Here is a 16,286-nt window from a genome sequence, read left to right on the forward strand (position 1 = left end):
CAAAACAGTCAGTCACTGTAATGTTTTATTTTAGCTTTGATTACAGCACATATTCACTGGGGCGATGCTTGGATGAGCTTCTGGAATGTCACAAGATTTATTCCCATTTAGTGTTGGATTAGTTTTCCACCAAGATCTGTTATTGTTAATGGGAGAGTCCCACTGGGAAAAGGTCCAGACTCTGTGGTGGCCAGTCCATGTGTGAAAATGATGTGTAAATATCTCTGAACCACTCCTTCACAGATTGAGCCTAGTGATGCTGCCATCGTCTTCTTCGAATATTCTCATATTATCTGGGAGAAAACAATCCACTGATGGGATAATCTGGTCATTGTTTTTCATCAAAAATGACGGTTCCCCATCTTCCTTCTATTTTAACAATAATGTGTTGGTCAGTTTTTATCACGTTCTGCGATCCCCTTAGATATTTTTTAAGTTTGATGCCAAATATTTAATCCTTTTCCACAACCACTGGATGTGTCTTTTGAGATGGTTGTTTAAGAAATGAGAAGCTACTCAGTGCATCACTTGTTGCGAGCTGGAAGACAGCAGCAACTGTCCAATAGCAGGCTTGTACCAATTTCATTTGTAAAATCCGGGTGGAAACGTGTTTTTATTCAGACAGTGCATTATCTCAAGTAGAAGAAATAAAATGACAAAAAAAAATGTCAGCACATGTTTGCATCGACTCCTGTTGCATGTATCTGAAATTTTAAGCTTTTAATATTTACGTGACTCATTCTTTTCCAAGGATTCTACTGCATACAACTTTAATAGTTTTCACAAACAAGACTGGGCCTGAATTCATCCTGGATTTGGCTTCAGCTACACAAGATCGCTATTTACATAGAGATTTAAATCTGTTAGCAAATGGTGCTGAAGCCATTTTTAATTGTATGTGGCAAACATCTCTTAGTTTCTGGTAAATCGTGATAATTAACGGCAACAAGAAGTTCCTGTTTGGCAGTAAAATAATCATTGTGTTTGACAGGATTTATTAGATTAAAGAATGCTTTCATGTAAAAAGAATGCTTTCTTTTTACATGACAAAATGTGATTTTCATCTCTATCATCATGTACATGTCATCACTATAAACAGGAGACAAATAAATTGTGAGAGGCTTTCTCCGGCTTTCTCTCAAAAACAAAAGTTTGACTCATTTGTGAAACTATTAAAAAACAAATAAGAAATCTTCTAAAAATTAAGGCAGCTATTTGTGAAGATAATGGAGGACTTTTGAAATAAAAAAGGAAACAGATGCTGGCCGTATTTCCAGTTTCCTTATAAGAAGGAGAACTGACAACACACCATTGTGTGACAGAACTTGCGCCAACGTGTGGAAAGACACCAGCAGTTTATGGTTAAGCGGAAGCGGTGACGCCAAGGCGCCAAACAAATGAAAAACACTGGCAAACAAAAAAAAAAAAAGGGAGGGACCTCTGGAAGACAAAGAGAAGCAAGATGTAGGAAAGAGGAGCTGAGCAAGACGAGGAAGAATACAGCCGGCGTCTTTGTCTGTGATTATTGGACAGAAAGATTCTGGTGTCTCTGAGAATGCTTGTGACTGATGAGATGATCATCATAGTGAGCAATTTGCTAGTTTGCTTCAAAACAACACATGCTGAGTCACTTACAGTTAGTACATGTTCTGGTTCTTTACTGTGTTTGATTTTCTGATGCTCCTTTTCTGAGGCATCGTGGTCTCGCTGGCTTTTAAGCTGTTCATGCACATAAAAACGTTTTTTTTTGGGGTAGGGGGAGATGCCTTTGAACATGCACTCACATCCTCTGCCTCATTAATGTGAACCAAAGGTGGTCAAACTAGTTCACCTGCAGTGCAAGCGCATGCAGAAATGTAATTAAATCTTCTGTGCATGATCCTTACTAAAGGACGCTGCAAAGTTAAAATGATTGAACCTTTGACATCTTGCAAAGATTTAGCTTCAGGCACAATAGGGAAACCATCATAAACAAATATTTGAATAAATAACTAAATATTTGCATTAGTGTAATATTTACTGAAAAATGTAATTAAGCGAAAAAGTTAAGTGTTTGTGACAATGTTAAGGTCATGCGTTTTAAAAGGGCTTAGATCCCATATATCCTAAAATCTGATTGGTTAACCTGCACAACTAGTAATAGTGCTGCAGCGAGGGCCCCGTTGCAGCGAGGGCCAAAACAATTACTGGTACCCAACCAGCAAGAGTTTCACTTAGGCATGAAAATTATATTAGGTTAATAGTTTTTGTAAAACCACATTTTCAGCCCACGGTGTTTTAGCCTCGCCCACATCAAAACAAAGATGTTACACCTGAAGTTTAAGATCTGATTAGAAATGACATCATCATTCATGATATGCTGAAGCTGAAGTTAATGAAATAAAACTCATTTATCATTATTTATTTTCACATCTAATTAGTTGGCCTGTTTTATATACATTCAGCCACTTAATGTAACATAATTATCACATATTCAGATACATATGTTATGACTGATTTATTTTCACATTTAATTAGTTGGTCTGTTATATATATTTACTCACATAACTTAATTATCGCATATGACTAATTAATGTGTCTTACAAGAATCGTGAAATTTCTGTTACTCTGCAGAAATGCTGCGAACAGAAAATGTGTGGCACGTGGCTACTAATCAAGTACATGAAAGAAATTTACTATCATAAACCATCTACACTAGCTGGTTATCAGAATCACATAAGTTTCACAAATTTCTCATAAAATCTGTTTCATCTCAATTAATGCCGACAAAATGTCAAACGCTTCAGTGCAACTTTACAACTGAGAACTGGTCTTGTTTTGCATTTGAGCCCAGACCACAGAAATCAGAAATGACATAAAGCAAGACTGATCAGCTAATCAGATTTTTGGACAATGTGAGAGCTGTGTTGTGTAATCCAGCCAATGGAGATACAGTAAGTGCTACTGAGTTTTGCATTACAGTTCATTCTCTGTAAATAAGGGTGTGATGCCAAAGAGTTTCACTTTTATCCTCTAAAAGTTACTTTGCACACTGATAACATATGCAACACATATTCACAGAATTAAAAAAAACTACTTTAGTACCAGAATTCAAATATAACAAACCTTGAACATTGAACCTTGCTATGACCAGTTATGGATTATTCAAATTCAAATGAAATACAATTTTGACCTTTGCTTTGCTTCATATGCTTTTCATGAATTCAATGTAGCTGCAGCTGACTTTATATAGGCGAAGCTCCACAACAAGATAGAAAGCATGACTCTTTCTCCAGACTGAAAGTCTTTTTCCCTAAAACATACATTTCAGCTGGTCAGTTTAAGTGAGCAAAGTCTTTGAAAATTTAAATGAATGAATTTACTGAATATGCATAAGGAATATTATTTTTACCTATGTTCTTCGAAAACAGAAACACCTTCACCTTGGTGTTCCGTCACCCTGGCTCACACCCTCTCTGATCCGCTACCATCATATCACCTATGATGTAACACCGCGCTCAAACGCTCGGTCACACCTGCAGCAGAGGATCCTGGAGGCTCATTAGGACAGACCGAGTGATTGGCAGTTTATTTCAGGGTACTTAGCGCCACAGAGTGCAAAAGATGTCAGCGTGCCATGTTAGTAGGTGCAGTGACGCACTCGGCAGTTGGTAAGATAACAGCGCATCGAAGCCCAGGAAAAATGACACGTGGATCCAAAATGGACAGACAGACTCGCAGATGGACAGATAGACGGGGCTGGCAGATGTGAAAGAGTGGGCGCCGGCCTGGGGAAGCCGCGTTTTGTTTTTGTGTGGGGAATGCACAAACACGACGTAGTAATAATCACACCAACCGAGGAGAACTGCGCCCACACAGCACTGCCAACCTGCTGTGTGGGAAACTGGCACAACGCTGACTTAGTGTTGGGCCGCGGTGGCATTTAGACAAAGTTTACCACAGCGGGCAGGCATGCAAACAAATTATCACACACATTTAATCACAGCAGGTTCTGTGGGTGTGTGTAAAGGGAACGCCAAGTGAGGCTTTGGCCCCTGGATAGGCAGTGGGCACCAGAACCTTTAGCAGGAGGTATGAGCAAACAATAACACCTAAGGGTGTGGTGTGATGGATCCCCTATAATTACTCATCTGTTTATTATTCCTGTGGCTCTGTTGGCACAGAAAGAACTTCAGACTGTCACCTCTGTGTATGAGTGTGGGCATACTGCATGCAGCCGTGCACAGGCTCCACACACTCACAGAGTGACTCCATCCACCATCATTCACTCATCTGTTGGCCCTCCTGTGAATTTCTATGAATGGCTGCACTTCTGTTGTCTGCATCCTCAAGGTTCCAGTCTGAGCAGCCCGTCCTCATTGTTCGCTGTCAATGAGAGATTAAAAAAAGGTGGAATTATTTCCCAAGGTCATCTCTGACCTACTCCACTTGCGACTTTAGTCTAATCAGTGATGTAAATTCTTCTCTTTTTATTTTTTCTTGTCTTTCATTCCATGAAAGACAGTAAAAAACATGCTCTTTAGAAACCTTTCTACAAACGTTGAATTGTCTGCAGAGATTTATACAGACAGGAGTCCCAGGCTAAAAATTATGAATAATTACTCAAAGCATTCTGTAACAGCGTAGAGACGTTTAAGCAACTTTAATCACTATTGCAGAAGACAAGATGAATTCATGACAAAGCTGCAGATTTTAATGAATTCTTTTAGTACGTTTTAAAAATAGAAACGTGAAAAATCTTTTAGTATAGCAGGAGGTTGGAGCTCATTTTTGGACACAAACTCTCTTAAGGAAGATAAGATTGGCTTCCAAAGTCTAATGTTTCTCTAAAGCCGTCACGTTAGCTTGACAAGAGTACTACTAATGGCAAATCATTAGTAGAACACTAGTAGTTTTGGACAATGTGAGAGCTGTCTTGTCTAACAAAGTTACTTTACTTACACAAGACTGGCTGACATTTGCAGCACTATGTAGTGTACTACTACTAGTGTACTACTAGTGTATTACTCGTGTACTACTAGTGTTAGTAGTACCAGTGTATTACTAATGTTTTGTAGTACGTTTTATGCTTTCTATTTTTGGTGGTGTGGCTTACATGTATTCAAACTTTTTTTTTTTCTGGAAAATAAATAAAGTTCTTGATTTTTGCTTTCAGTCTGTTTGACTCAGAAACCTTCAGATTGTTTCTGCGGCCTAAGAAATTATGTTGCATTTTTCTAGACTCCTCCTTGCCACATATTTTATGGTATTTTTATAAGAGTCCAGCTAAACTATTTTAGTACATTTTTGCAACAGGCCATGTGAACATCTGAGTTAAAAGAAGAACAACTGGGGTTAAACAAGCTAGGACAGGATTACATTAAGCACTGACCACTGGTCAGTTCAGAGTCTAAATAAATTTGGGTAAATATAGCAAAGAAAAAAAAAATACCAAGAGATTTTTAATAGTCTTCATTTTCTCACCTTTCAAATTGTATTTTTACAATTTTGAATTACCCTCTAGTTTATGTAGAGGGTAATCTATCACATAATATATTTTCATACCAGCACCAGTTTCATCTATAACACCCCAATAACGTAATCTCATCAGGAATAAACAGAAAATTAGAAATACATTTTCTAAACATTCATAAGTTGTTAGACTTGTTGCTGAAAACACAATATTGTTTTACTTCATAGGTTTTCACTTTTTTGTTACTTTTAGGTTGTGACAAATAAAAAAACCCACTTTGTAGTTTTATGTAAACTGTGTCATATTTTAGGATTGTAAAAAATCTTTTAAAAGGATCAACAATGCACCGCAATTGTTTTGTATTTTTCTTGTTAAACTAACATACTATAATTTCTCAAATTAGGATTTTCTAGTCAGTTTTAAGTTAGCGCAAACCTGGTAAGTAGATGGTACATTTTACATTTATTTATTTTTAATCAAATAATCTAACTTATTCAATACTTATGAATGAGTATGGTGAAGGTGCAAACAAATATAATCTCTACAGCAAACATTTGGAAGAACAATTTCTGCTCAGAACATACCAAAACAGATTTTTCTGGTCTTAATTTAAAACTGCTTTTGGTGAAGAATGAGCCCTGCAGCGTTTTTGTAAACATGAGCCCAACAATTAAATATGGTGGTGGCAACATTATACTGTGGGAATTCTTTTTCTCACCAGGGACAACCCCCCCTCCCCCCAAAAAACCAACGTAAGCAAAAAAAAACTAACAAAAAACCCCAACTTAAAACAATTTGCTTGGGGGCTGAGGCACGCCTTCCAGCCATATAATAATCTTGAACATAATCAGAACTTGAAAGCTTCTGTGCACACAAGCTCTTCATCTTATCTGACAAACAAAGCTATTTTGCAATAAAATAAAAAAGCAAACAATTTAGTTTGATAATGCAGAATGCTTTGTAGAGACATAAACTACAGTGAAATAATGGTTCTACAAAATATTGGCTCCGGGAGGTTGAACCAGATCTCATTATTATACATATTTTTACATAGCGCTGCAAATGTCAGCCAGTCTTGTCTAACAAAAGTAATCTCAGTTATTATGGCCTTTTTCTCAGCTTTTATCACACAGTTTCAAATACTGGTAAAATCTAATTCAAAATGAGGAGAAAAACATGGCAAGTACTGACTCCGGAAAGCAAAAAGACGACAAAACACAACAGATGCCTTAATGTGGACGCCACTTCAAGTCTGTTCAGCTGTGACTCTCAAGCTGTCACTGCTTGTGATTGAAAACCAACAGTGACATGCCATCAGTTGCATCTGTGTCACTGTGACAACTTTTTTCTTTGCTAAAATTACTTTCTGAAACCAAAAATAAACCTCTGGTTACTCAATTCTAAATCAAATCAAATCAAATCAAATCAAATCAAATCAAATTTTATTTATATTGCACAAGTGTTATTGTTAATTTTGTCCCTTATTATGTTTCAAAGGTATCTCTAAACAAGTGGATTTTTAGTCTAGATTTAAAGGCACTCAGTGTTTCAGCAGTTTAGCAGTTTTCTGGAAGTTTGTTCCAGATTTGTGGTGCATAGAATCTGAATACTGGTTCTCCTCGTTTGGTTCTGGTTCTGGGGATGCAGAGCAGAACCAGAACCAGAAGACCTGCGAGATCTGGAAGGTTGATACAACAATAGCAGATCTTTAATGTATTGTGGTGCTAAACCATTCAGTGATTTATAAACTTACAACAGTATTTTAGTCTATTCTCTGAGTTAAGGGAGACAGTGTAAGAACTGGAGCGATGTCCTCTATTTTCAAGGTTTAAATGAGAGGGCGAGGACTATTAAGTGTGAACACTTTTTTGCCAATTACATGGATGGTGAAATAACTTCAGACTAAATACTACAAAAGAAAGTTGTGAAAACAAGTAGCAAAAGCATCTTGGCCCCATGAACGTTTTTCAGATTTTGACATGGTAGGAAAACCAAATGAAAGTTTTTTGTTGTTTTTTTTTCACAAAAATAATATCCAAAGTGTGTTGTGCATTTATATTTACGTCAAATCTGTTATGTTGTAGAACGGGGTTTGACTCTAACTACAGCTGAAAATCAGGAACCATAACTAAATATGTTTCTGTTTGATCATGCTTTTGCACTTTTTGAGATTGAAGCATATGCATATGTCAGAATTTGACTGACACATGGCATTAGGTATTGACACCTTCCAAGTGCCCGTTCCTTCCTTGTTGAGATAGGTGCCATTCCAGAGCTCCATCATCAGTAATTATGTCAGCACTCTCATTAAACCACAAACAGAAGGAGTGCGCATGCCGCAGTTAAGCACACCGACAAAATTCTCTTCAATGGCGGTTGTTTGGTGTGACTCGCTATCTTGTGGCTTAATCATAACTCGGGGGCATCCTCCTTCTCTCGGACAGAACCATCTATAGGACTGTTTTTTTCTTTTCTTTGTATCACTCTGTCTGGGCGCAGCGCGCCGGAAGCAGACCATAACAGTCTCTGAGAACGCAAGCCAGGAAACAAGCCTCTGCTACCCATCCTCCGCTCCTCCACAAAGCCCAGTCATCATTACCGGGCACCGTGCCTTATTGGCTTGCTCCCGCCTCCCTCATCTTCTTCATACACACACACACACACATGCTCCCACCCTTCCTTCTCTCTGCCATCACCAATGTGCGTCGAGAAAGTCTCCTCCTCCCGGTCCTGAGCGCAAGTCTCCAACCAGCCTTTTACGCGCGTAGAAGCTCTTCTCGAGAATCCCCTCGCGGTCGGCCCCTCCCCTTTCCGTTTTCTCGCCGCCCTCATTCATTCATGACCCCCGAGCAGTGACGTAGGAGATTCCACGGTGCCCACTGCCGTAGGCAACTACGGCATGCTGGAGTATATATGGGACAGTCGTGGCCATCAGCCGGCACACTCTCAGTCGCTCCGACTCGGGAACCAGAGCATCAGCGGAGATAGCAAGGCTTTACTTCGCCCTATCAGGCTAACTCGCTTTGGGCTTTGGTTCAGGATGGACAACTCTTCTATTTCTCGGAGCCGACGAAGCTCCATCATGCGCAACTGCAAAAGTAAGTTTCTTTTCTGTCTTTGGCTGAGGACAATTTTTGGATTTTACATGGAGCTGAAACGTGTTTGCTCTATGATTGAATTTGTGCATGGAGGCATTAAGTTTTATATAAAGAATATATGTGATTTCTGTGGTGTATAGGCTACAGAGGAAATTGATAGATGATGAATGTTTTATTATTCAGAACCACATCTGAATTTCCTATTAATAATTTCAGACTTATTGATAATTGCACGTTTTTCGTATTGGTAGAAGTAGAAACGAGTTTTACTCAAGTCTCAGAATTCAATTTTGTGTTTTGACTTAGCGGTTTTGTGGCCATGTTGTGCGTAATGGTCAGAGCGAGTGCGTAAATGTGATAAGCATAACTCAGAGGTGTGTATTCTTTTGGAAATTGTAACTTTAGTTGAAGTTTCCGTGTATTGAAGCTCTTTATTGAAATTGGTGAATTAAACACATATTTCAAATGAGTGCAGTTGCTTTAACGTTGGGACCCTCTGTGTTTTTGCACTGGATAAAAGAGGATGAATTCAGCACCACGGACTGCGCTCACCTCTTTTCTTCTCTGTCTCTCCTCCAGACGGTCTCTCCCTCTGGCTGGTGGTCTGGCTGGTCCTCGGCAAGCCAAATCCGGCGTCGGCGTGTCCACACCACTGCGTGTGCTACCCGACACCCATGACTGTGAGCTGCCAGGCTCAGAACTTCACCGCCGTTCCCGTGGGAGTGCCGTATGAGTCCCAGCGCGTATTCCTCCAGAACAACCGGATTACGGAGCTCAGAGTTGGCTCTTTTGGCTTCGGAACTCAGGTAGGAGGGCAAAAGAAAAAGAAAAAGTTTCAAAACGTGTTTTAATTGTGTATTTTGTTTTTCCAGCATTTAAATCTGAAGAAAAAAATAGCTCAAGATTTTTATATGTTTTCTTGTAGGTTCTGTGGCTGTTCTCCAACAACATCACATGGATTGAGGCAGGTGCTTTCAGTGAGCTGAGGGACTTGGAGGAGTTGGATCTGGGAGACAACCCCGGCCTTCACAGGCTTGAGGGGGGAGCTTTCCGCGGACTTGAGAAGCTCCAGAGCCTCCACATGCACCGCTGCCGGCTCACTGCCCTGCCCCATGACATCTTCCACAAGCTTTACAGCCTACAGTTCCTCTACCTACAGGTAGGGGCGCTAGAGACACATTGCTGCACTCATTTCTGATTCACATACACGTGCAGCTGCCCACACTGTGCATGTGCTACCCACATTCCAGATCAGATAGGTGAGTTAATGTTTTTCTTATCTTCTTTTCTTGATTTTCAGGAAAACAACCTTCACTTCCTGCAAGATGACATCTTTTCTGACCTCATCAACCTGAGCCAGCTGTTTCTCCATGGCAACCGGATCCGAACCCTCTCAGAGAATGTGTTCCGTGGCCTGGTTAACCTCGACCGGCTTCTCCTCCATGATAACCGCATCCGTCAGGTGAACCGCCGCGCCTTCCGCGATCTGGGCCGCTTGACGATGCTTTTCCTCTTCAACAACTCCCTGGCTGAGCTGCCAAGCCAAACCCTGAGGGAAACCCAGGGCATTGAGTTCCTCCGCCTCAATGCCAACCCCTGGTCCTGTGGCTGTGAGGCCCGTGGCCTGTGGGAGTGGTTCCGTGAGGCCCGCGTCTCATCATCCGAGGTGATCTGTGCCTCTCCTTCCGTCCGCCGTGGCCAGGATCTCCGCTTCCTCCGAGAGATGGACTTCGCCCTCTGCCCCCTGCCTGATCCTGGCTCCATTGCTGGCTCCACCACCACCACCTTCAGCACCAAGACCCGCTGGTGGTTCCACAAAAACAAGCCCCAGTCCTCCACAAAAGGCATCTTTGAGAAGTCATCAGAGACTGTCAAGGCTGGCTTGTATGGAAAAGGTCCTTCTACAACCACCTCAGTGGTCAAGTATGAATTGGCAGATGAAGAGCTGGCTCTGCCCAAACTTGACCCTGAAGAGTACTGGGAAAACTATGGCAATGAAGACTCAAGTGTCACAGTGAGGTGCTTTGAGCTTGAATGTCCACCTGAGTTTGATTTGCCTCCATCTTCCTCTCCTCCCAGATCATCCTCACCCTCTTTACTCTCTCTACTAGCCCTCTCTGTCTTCACCATCTGCCCCCACCTACTATTTGGCTGAATTGAACTCTTAGTGCCACACCCCTTCCCTTCCAGCCTGTTTTAGAGGCTGAAGGAACCCTGTTAGACTCTTTATACCCCCTTTGCCCACTCTGCTGTCAGGTATTCCTCAAGGAACAGCATGGGAGATTGGGGGAATGGCTAGATTCTTAATCTACCACCTATAGGGCTTAACACTTATTCAGGGCTGCTAAGAGTTCTTCACCTACAATCATCTACAATGATCAACAGGTATGGCTTTCTGTGCCTTACCTGCATTACGACTCCCTGCGAGCAGGGCTACGAGGGCTGAGTCCATCACCAGTAAGAAGGCAATTTGATAGCAGTTGTGTACGATGTTGTCAATTCTGTCACCTCAACTTTAGTCAATACTACTAGTGCTATTAATGCATCCAGTTATCTGGCTGCTATGAATACTACGATTACTGTTAGAAACAGTGTACAGTAATTACACTACTGTAACCACTTAAAGTGTCATGTAAATAGGTTTGTGTTGTGTGAGTGTTCAGGCTGACTTTGTGGTCTAGCACAATCACTTTTCATTTGGATCCAGGAAAACTGTGAAGGCTTGTGCCTCTACTTGACAGAGCACCATGCACAGTGAAGCAGGAAAGAGATAGGAGCACAAAAATACTGTGAAGACAAAGACGATAGAGGGGAATTCAAGATGACAGGGACAGCAAGTGGGAAAGAGGGAGAGTGTTTGAGCAGCAATAAGAGTGGGAGAAGGTCAGTGCTGGCAGTAGAAGCAGCAACCTGCAGGAGATAAGTAATAAATCTGGTTCATCTGTAGTCCTCCATTCACCACCCTTCTGTAAATATTGTGTTGTTTAGCGACAACCACATGGAGAGAATGCTTTCTTTCGGAAAGCTGGAGATTTTTGATTTTGGATGTCTTTCTGTGACATATTGATATAATGTGTGATGATTGTTAACTTGAATGCCAATGAATGATCTTGATATAAAAGATATACTGAATATTTCCTGTATCACGCCTTTCTTTGATGAATATCTTCTAAATGGAGGGTTTTTTTGTGGGCGGTTGGTGATTTTGAAGCAATATGAATGTGGGAGAGAATATGGTAAGGCACAAATATAAGATACAAACAAAAGTAGCAGATTGCTCTTGGGTGACAAAACTGTGACTAAAGAGCTTGTGGACTTAAAGAACTGACCACACAGTCACATGGGCAGCTCTGGCTTCCACAGGCATCTGTGAGTGTGCATCAAAGGCAATGAATGGATTCACAAGTTGGCAACTCTGCAAAGGCAAATACGTCACTAGATTTAGCACTTCACTGACTCACAAAGGGGTTGCGCCAAACGGACAGACGAGGTGTAAATTGGATGCTTTTTGTGAGCAAACTAAGAGAGCAACACAGGAATCCGGAGCCAGTAAATTAAGACTCCCGTGCAGACTTGTTGAGAAAAGGCTATTCCAAAAAGTCAAGTTTTGCAGGGGATTCTGAGGCTGCAAGACATTTTGATCAAGAAGCGGAAAGAGTTAAAGCTGAAGCAGGAAGTTTCCAAATATAGGCATCCAGACTGAGGGAACAAAGCCGATGTTGATGTACAACTATGCCTTTATTTCCTCTCTCTGCTCACCTACTGTTGCACTCTTTATTTCAAGCTATCTCGATCCCTCAAAGGTAGTGGAAGAGATTCTTCAACGAAGGTTATCAGGGGAAGGCCAGGATGTAGTAGGAGTGAAAGAGTAGGTGGTGATGTTAGAAATCTTCACACATGCAGACAGATGCAATCAGAGAGCTGGTGAGCTTCGCAGTGCTCTTCACTCCTTTGATATTTCTCGCCGCAATGAGGAAAGCCTGTGGGAAATATTCAGTGCTATCTTGCTGTTTAGTAAGTCTCCTAGAGGAGGTCAAACTGAGCCACGGTGCTCTCTAGTGACCATTATGTCACTTTTAGATGACCAAAGTGCCAGTTATACCATTTCCCCACAGTTTCCTTTGTTAGTTTGACAGTCTGCATGTTTTATGTTTTGTATCTGAAGAGAAAAATAGTCATTAATATATTAAACACTGACATGTTATTTATTTTTACTGTAAAAGAAAAAGACATGTTCTTGAAAGAATAAATTCATACTTGTTTTAAGAAAGTCTGTTTGTGTGGGAGTTTTATTCTATGTCTTGGCAAATATCCAGTCAAGCACCCAAAGCAAAAAGAGTACAGCACACACACGCACTCACGCACACACGCGAATTCACGCACACGTACGCATTCACACTGACACACAGAGTCTGCTGGCCTTGTGTATGCAGGCAGCTGACCATCCCTTTCAGCTACACAACTATTAATAAAAGCAAAACAGTAACAGAAAGTGAGCAGGTCTGCAGTTCTCTGCTTAGTGAATCTAAACCAAACTCAAGGAATAGGAATCTTATGAGATTGGTATACAGCAACACATAATGTAAATCATTCACTCTAAATTATGAGCGTACAGATTAATGTGATTTTATTGACAAAATGATTTTGTCGTTCTAAGTTAGGCCATGTCATCATGAGTTACAAAAAAGTCACTCATTATCAGTTTTTGCAGTACAAGATGAGCTTAAATACATTTACCTGACAAGCACTGTTTGAAAACTCTAGATTTTCACTTCTGTTTATAGATTGCTTAGTTAAAACTTTTTCATTAAACCTTCATGAGCTGAAGTTGAATAACAAAGGTCTCTTCTATATTAATACATGAACAATAATCGTCCCATTTCCCAAACAGCTTCTGAAAGGCTTAGAGGCGACAGAAAAATCATTTAATTTTTTACTGAAAAAGGCTGCTTTCAGATATATTTCACAATAAATATTATTAGCAAAGATGTTTAAGAATGTAAAAACACATTTATACTACTTCTTAAAACCACCTGTTGTTGTGATTCAATGCGATCAGAACTGTAAAAGCACATTTTGGAACAAAAATATACATACTGTCCTAACTGAATGCACAACTGTTCAAAGCTCCAATTTGCATTTTGTGCAAAGCGGTGTGTTTCACTAAAACGATACACTCTGGCAAGAGCTGTTGCCTTATCACTGAACTTGAGCCACTTTGTGAAGAAGAATGGACGAAAACCTGAGTACCTAAATTGGCAAAGCTGGGAGAGCTTTGCCAAAATACCCCAATAAATGTGCTTTGTTGGGGTACATAAGTACATAAGTACCCTGATAAAGGGGTTTTTATTTATTGGGACGTGTTTCTGACTTTAACTCGACAAAGTTATAAAATGTTTACTGCATGTGAATATTTTTCCAGTGCACTGCATATTACATTAATTCAGCAGCTCTTTTGTACTCTGACACATTGCACTTGTAAACCTATGCATTCAAGTCATGCAGTTGCTAAAATAAATTATCAGTTAATTTTCATTTAAAGTTACAATATGTTTGTGGCAGATTGCATCCCAAGCAAACAGACAACCCTTTCATCCTGTAAGCACACAGTTTGCTCACATAAAGCTCACTCAGAAATTTCTTACTCTACTTTGTCATGCCTATATAAGGACGAAACCAGCACATCACTCGCCCCGTGTTTTAGATTCCCATTGGTCTCTGAGCTTCTGTTTGGCAGGAAAAAAAAATTCCATGACGCACCTTCGTTGTAGAGTACATATAAACTGTGTGGGTTTGATTGGATGCCATCCATGTCACTCAGCAGTCAGAACGGACATTATCTCTAGGAATGCGAGTGAGGTGGAGGGAAAGGCTGTGAGCGAGTGTCTGTCGACGCCTCAGTTATGTTGAATAGATGAATATTAATGACTTCCAATTTAACTTGTAGAAGAGAAGGAGCGGTGCAGAGACAGAGTGGAAAGCTCTGCGCTTGTTTGAGTGCGTCACTATTCTGTCACACTTCTCTCCACCTGCTGGGCCCTTGCTGCTCTCGCTTCCCTCCTCTCCCCACACACATTTCTACATTGTCACCTTCGCATGTGCGAGTGCAATTTGCAAGTTATTCATCTTATTTTGTGTTCAGGAGTTGAATTTATGCCATCCCACAGACATTTTCCTTGAGTACATCTGTGCTCCCGTTTCACACTTTTCCTGTTTAGCACCTTGATGTTATGCTCTGACGCCTGTTCAAAGCACCTTGACGTCATGCTCTGTGTTTTTCTTTAAACATTTGCACACTATGCTTGATTCCTTTTTAGGCTGATTTATGTAATTGGAAAAAATAAAGAGCTTGAACTCATGGTCTTTTCTCTCAGTCTTTCATGTAGCCAGTTAGACAATGTCTGACTGGAGCTGCTGTCCAAACCAAACTCATCTTCCAAGAATTTTTTTCTCTCTTTGATTTATTTACAATATTCTGCTTTAAAAATTCTCCTCAGGGTACTTCTGCCTTTCAGTTGTTCTTGTGTCATTCTTACTGTCAGCAGCCAGTAAGAACTGCTCCGAATCTAAGAGTTAAAAACAAAAGACGAGATAAAGCTGAGAGAAAAGTGTTTTGATGTGCTCCCCGAGCCATAATTGTTTGTTTGTTGTGTTTGAGATCCAGGGAAGCTAAATAATAGCCAACTTTGAAATAATAACAAGCTTGCTTACATAAAGCATATAATGAAAACACAAATAAAAATGAATTTAGAGCAACAACAACAGTCGTTCTTTTCCTTTGTAAAGAAATTTAAGACATTTGATTGTGTCTCGTGTTATCTTACCAAACATTGGACACATACATAATCCTCATGTCAAAGAATACGGAGAATGGCCACTGTGCAAGTAGATAACAAACATGTAGGTGTCCAGCAAAAGGACTACAAGGGGTGAAAAGTCACTGATGTCAAACCAGGACTGGAAAACAGAGCTCACCGCTGACAGAGGGCTGAAAATAAGGACTTGTGTGAAAGAGATAGCGACAGTAATATAGCAACCGAGGAGGTGTGACGTTTGAGTCACGTTCTTGGATCTCTGTTCAGTGGAGAACATTTGGACGGCTTAAGTGTGCAAACACACAAAACACGTGCGGACATACACCCTCATTGGCAAGAGGTCTGCGTTGCTGCTGCGCCTTAAGAGGCCGACTGGGAGACAGACGTTTCTTTGTGCATCACACAAGCGGGAACCAGGAACATCTACAGGCCCACTTATACATCAACAGGCAAACTCACTAGAATTTTTTTCCAACCAGGTTGCCCTAAAATATCCGATATCTGCTGTGTTTTCTAAAACACAAATATTTGGAGGTAAGTCAAGAGCTCTGCAACAATCAAATGCACAGTCACATTTAATACATTGGAATACGGGTTCTGAAGAGGCTCTTAGTCAAAGTAAAAGTACTTTTTAAAAATAACAACCTTTAAGAAGGTGTTAAGCATACTTTTGATGGAGCTCAGTTTTCTCTGTTAAATATGTTGTTTATGTGGTTTCTGTGCTCAAATCTAAAATGTTCTAAGCAGGAAATCTTCAACTTGAACAGATAGAAATGTTTGGAAAAACATCAGTTTACGTGTAACTAGTCTATCTAAAGTGTTTCACTGGCACCAAGTAAAGGAGTGGTTTGATATCCATGAGGTTAGGTAGTTGGGCTATTGTAAAGCAGAATGACGCGACGTGTGTGGGTTCTCTCATGA

General features: G+C 40.5%; 1 protein-coding gene across 1 annotated transcript; it reads left to right on the plus strand.

The window, feature by feature from the left end:
* The first annotated feature begins 8,351 nt into the window (after positions 1-8,351).
* rtn4rl2a (reticulon 4 receptor-like 2 a) lies at positions 8,352-12,823 on the plus strand. The gene is made up of 4 exons (XM_044115133.1): positions 8,352-8,550; positions 9,130-9,356; positions 9,476-9,709; positions 9,851-12,823. Exons 1-4 carry the CDS (start codon positions 8,352-8,354, stop codon positions 10,703-10,705), a joined length of 1,515 nt encoding a protein of 504 aa, XP_043971068.1. The 3' UTR covers positions 10,706-12,823.
* The last annotated feature ends 3,463 nt before the right edge of the window (positions 12,824-16,286 follow it).

This window comes from Gambusia affinis, linkage group LG04, assembly GCF_019740435.1.
Source record: "Gambusia affinis linkage group LG04, SWU_Gaff_1.0, whole genome shotgun sequence".
NCBI classification, from domain to species: domain Eukaryota; kingdom Metazoa; phylum Chordata; class Actinopteri; order Cyprinodontiformes; family Poeciliidae; genus Gambusia; species Gambusia affinis.

What these genes read in the sequence shown, in the direction of transcription:
- rtn4rl2a (XM_044115133.1), top strand. Translation starts at nt 8,352, where the DNA reads ATGCTGGAGTATATATGGGACAGTCGTGGCCATCAGCCGGCACACTCT. An exon ending in CATCATGCGCAACTGCAAAA is followed by an intron (nt 8,551 to 9,129) that starts GTAAGTTTCTTT and finishes TCTCTCCTCCAG; the next exon opens with ACGGTCTCTCCCTCTGGCTG. An exon ending in CTTTTGGCTTCGGAACTCAG is followed by an intron (nt 9,357 to 9,475) that starts GTAGGAGGGCAA and finishes GTTTTCTTGTAG; the next exon opens with GTTCTGTGGCTGTTCTCCAA.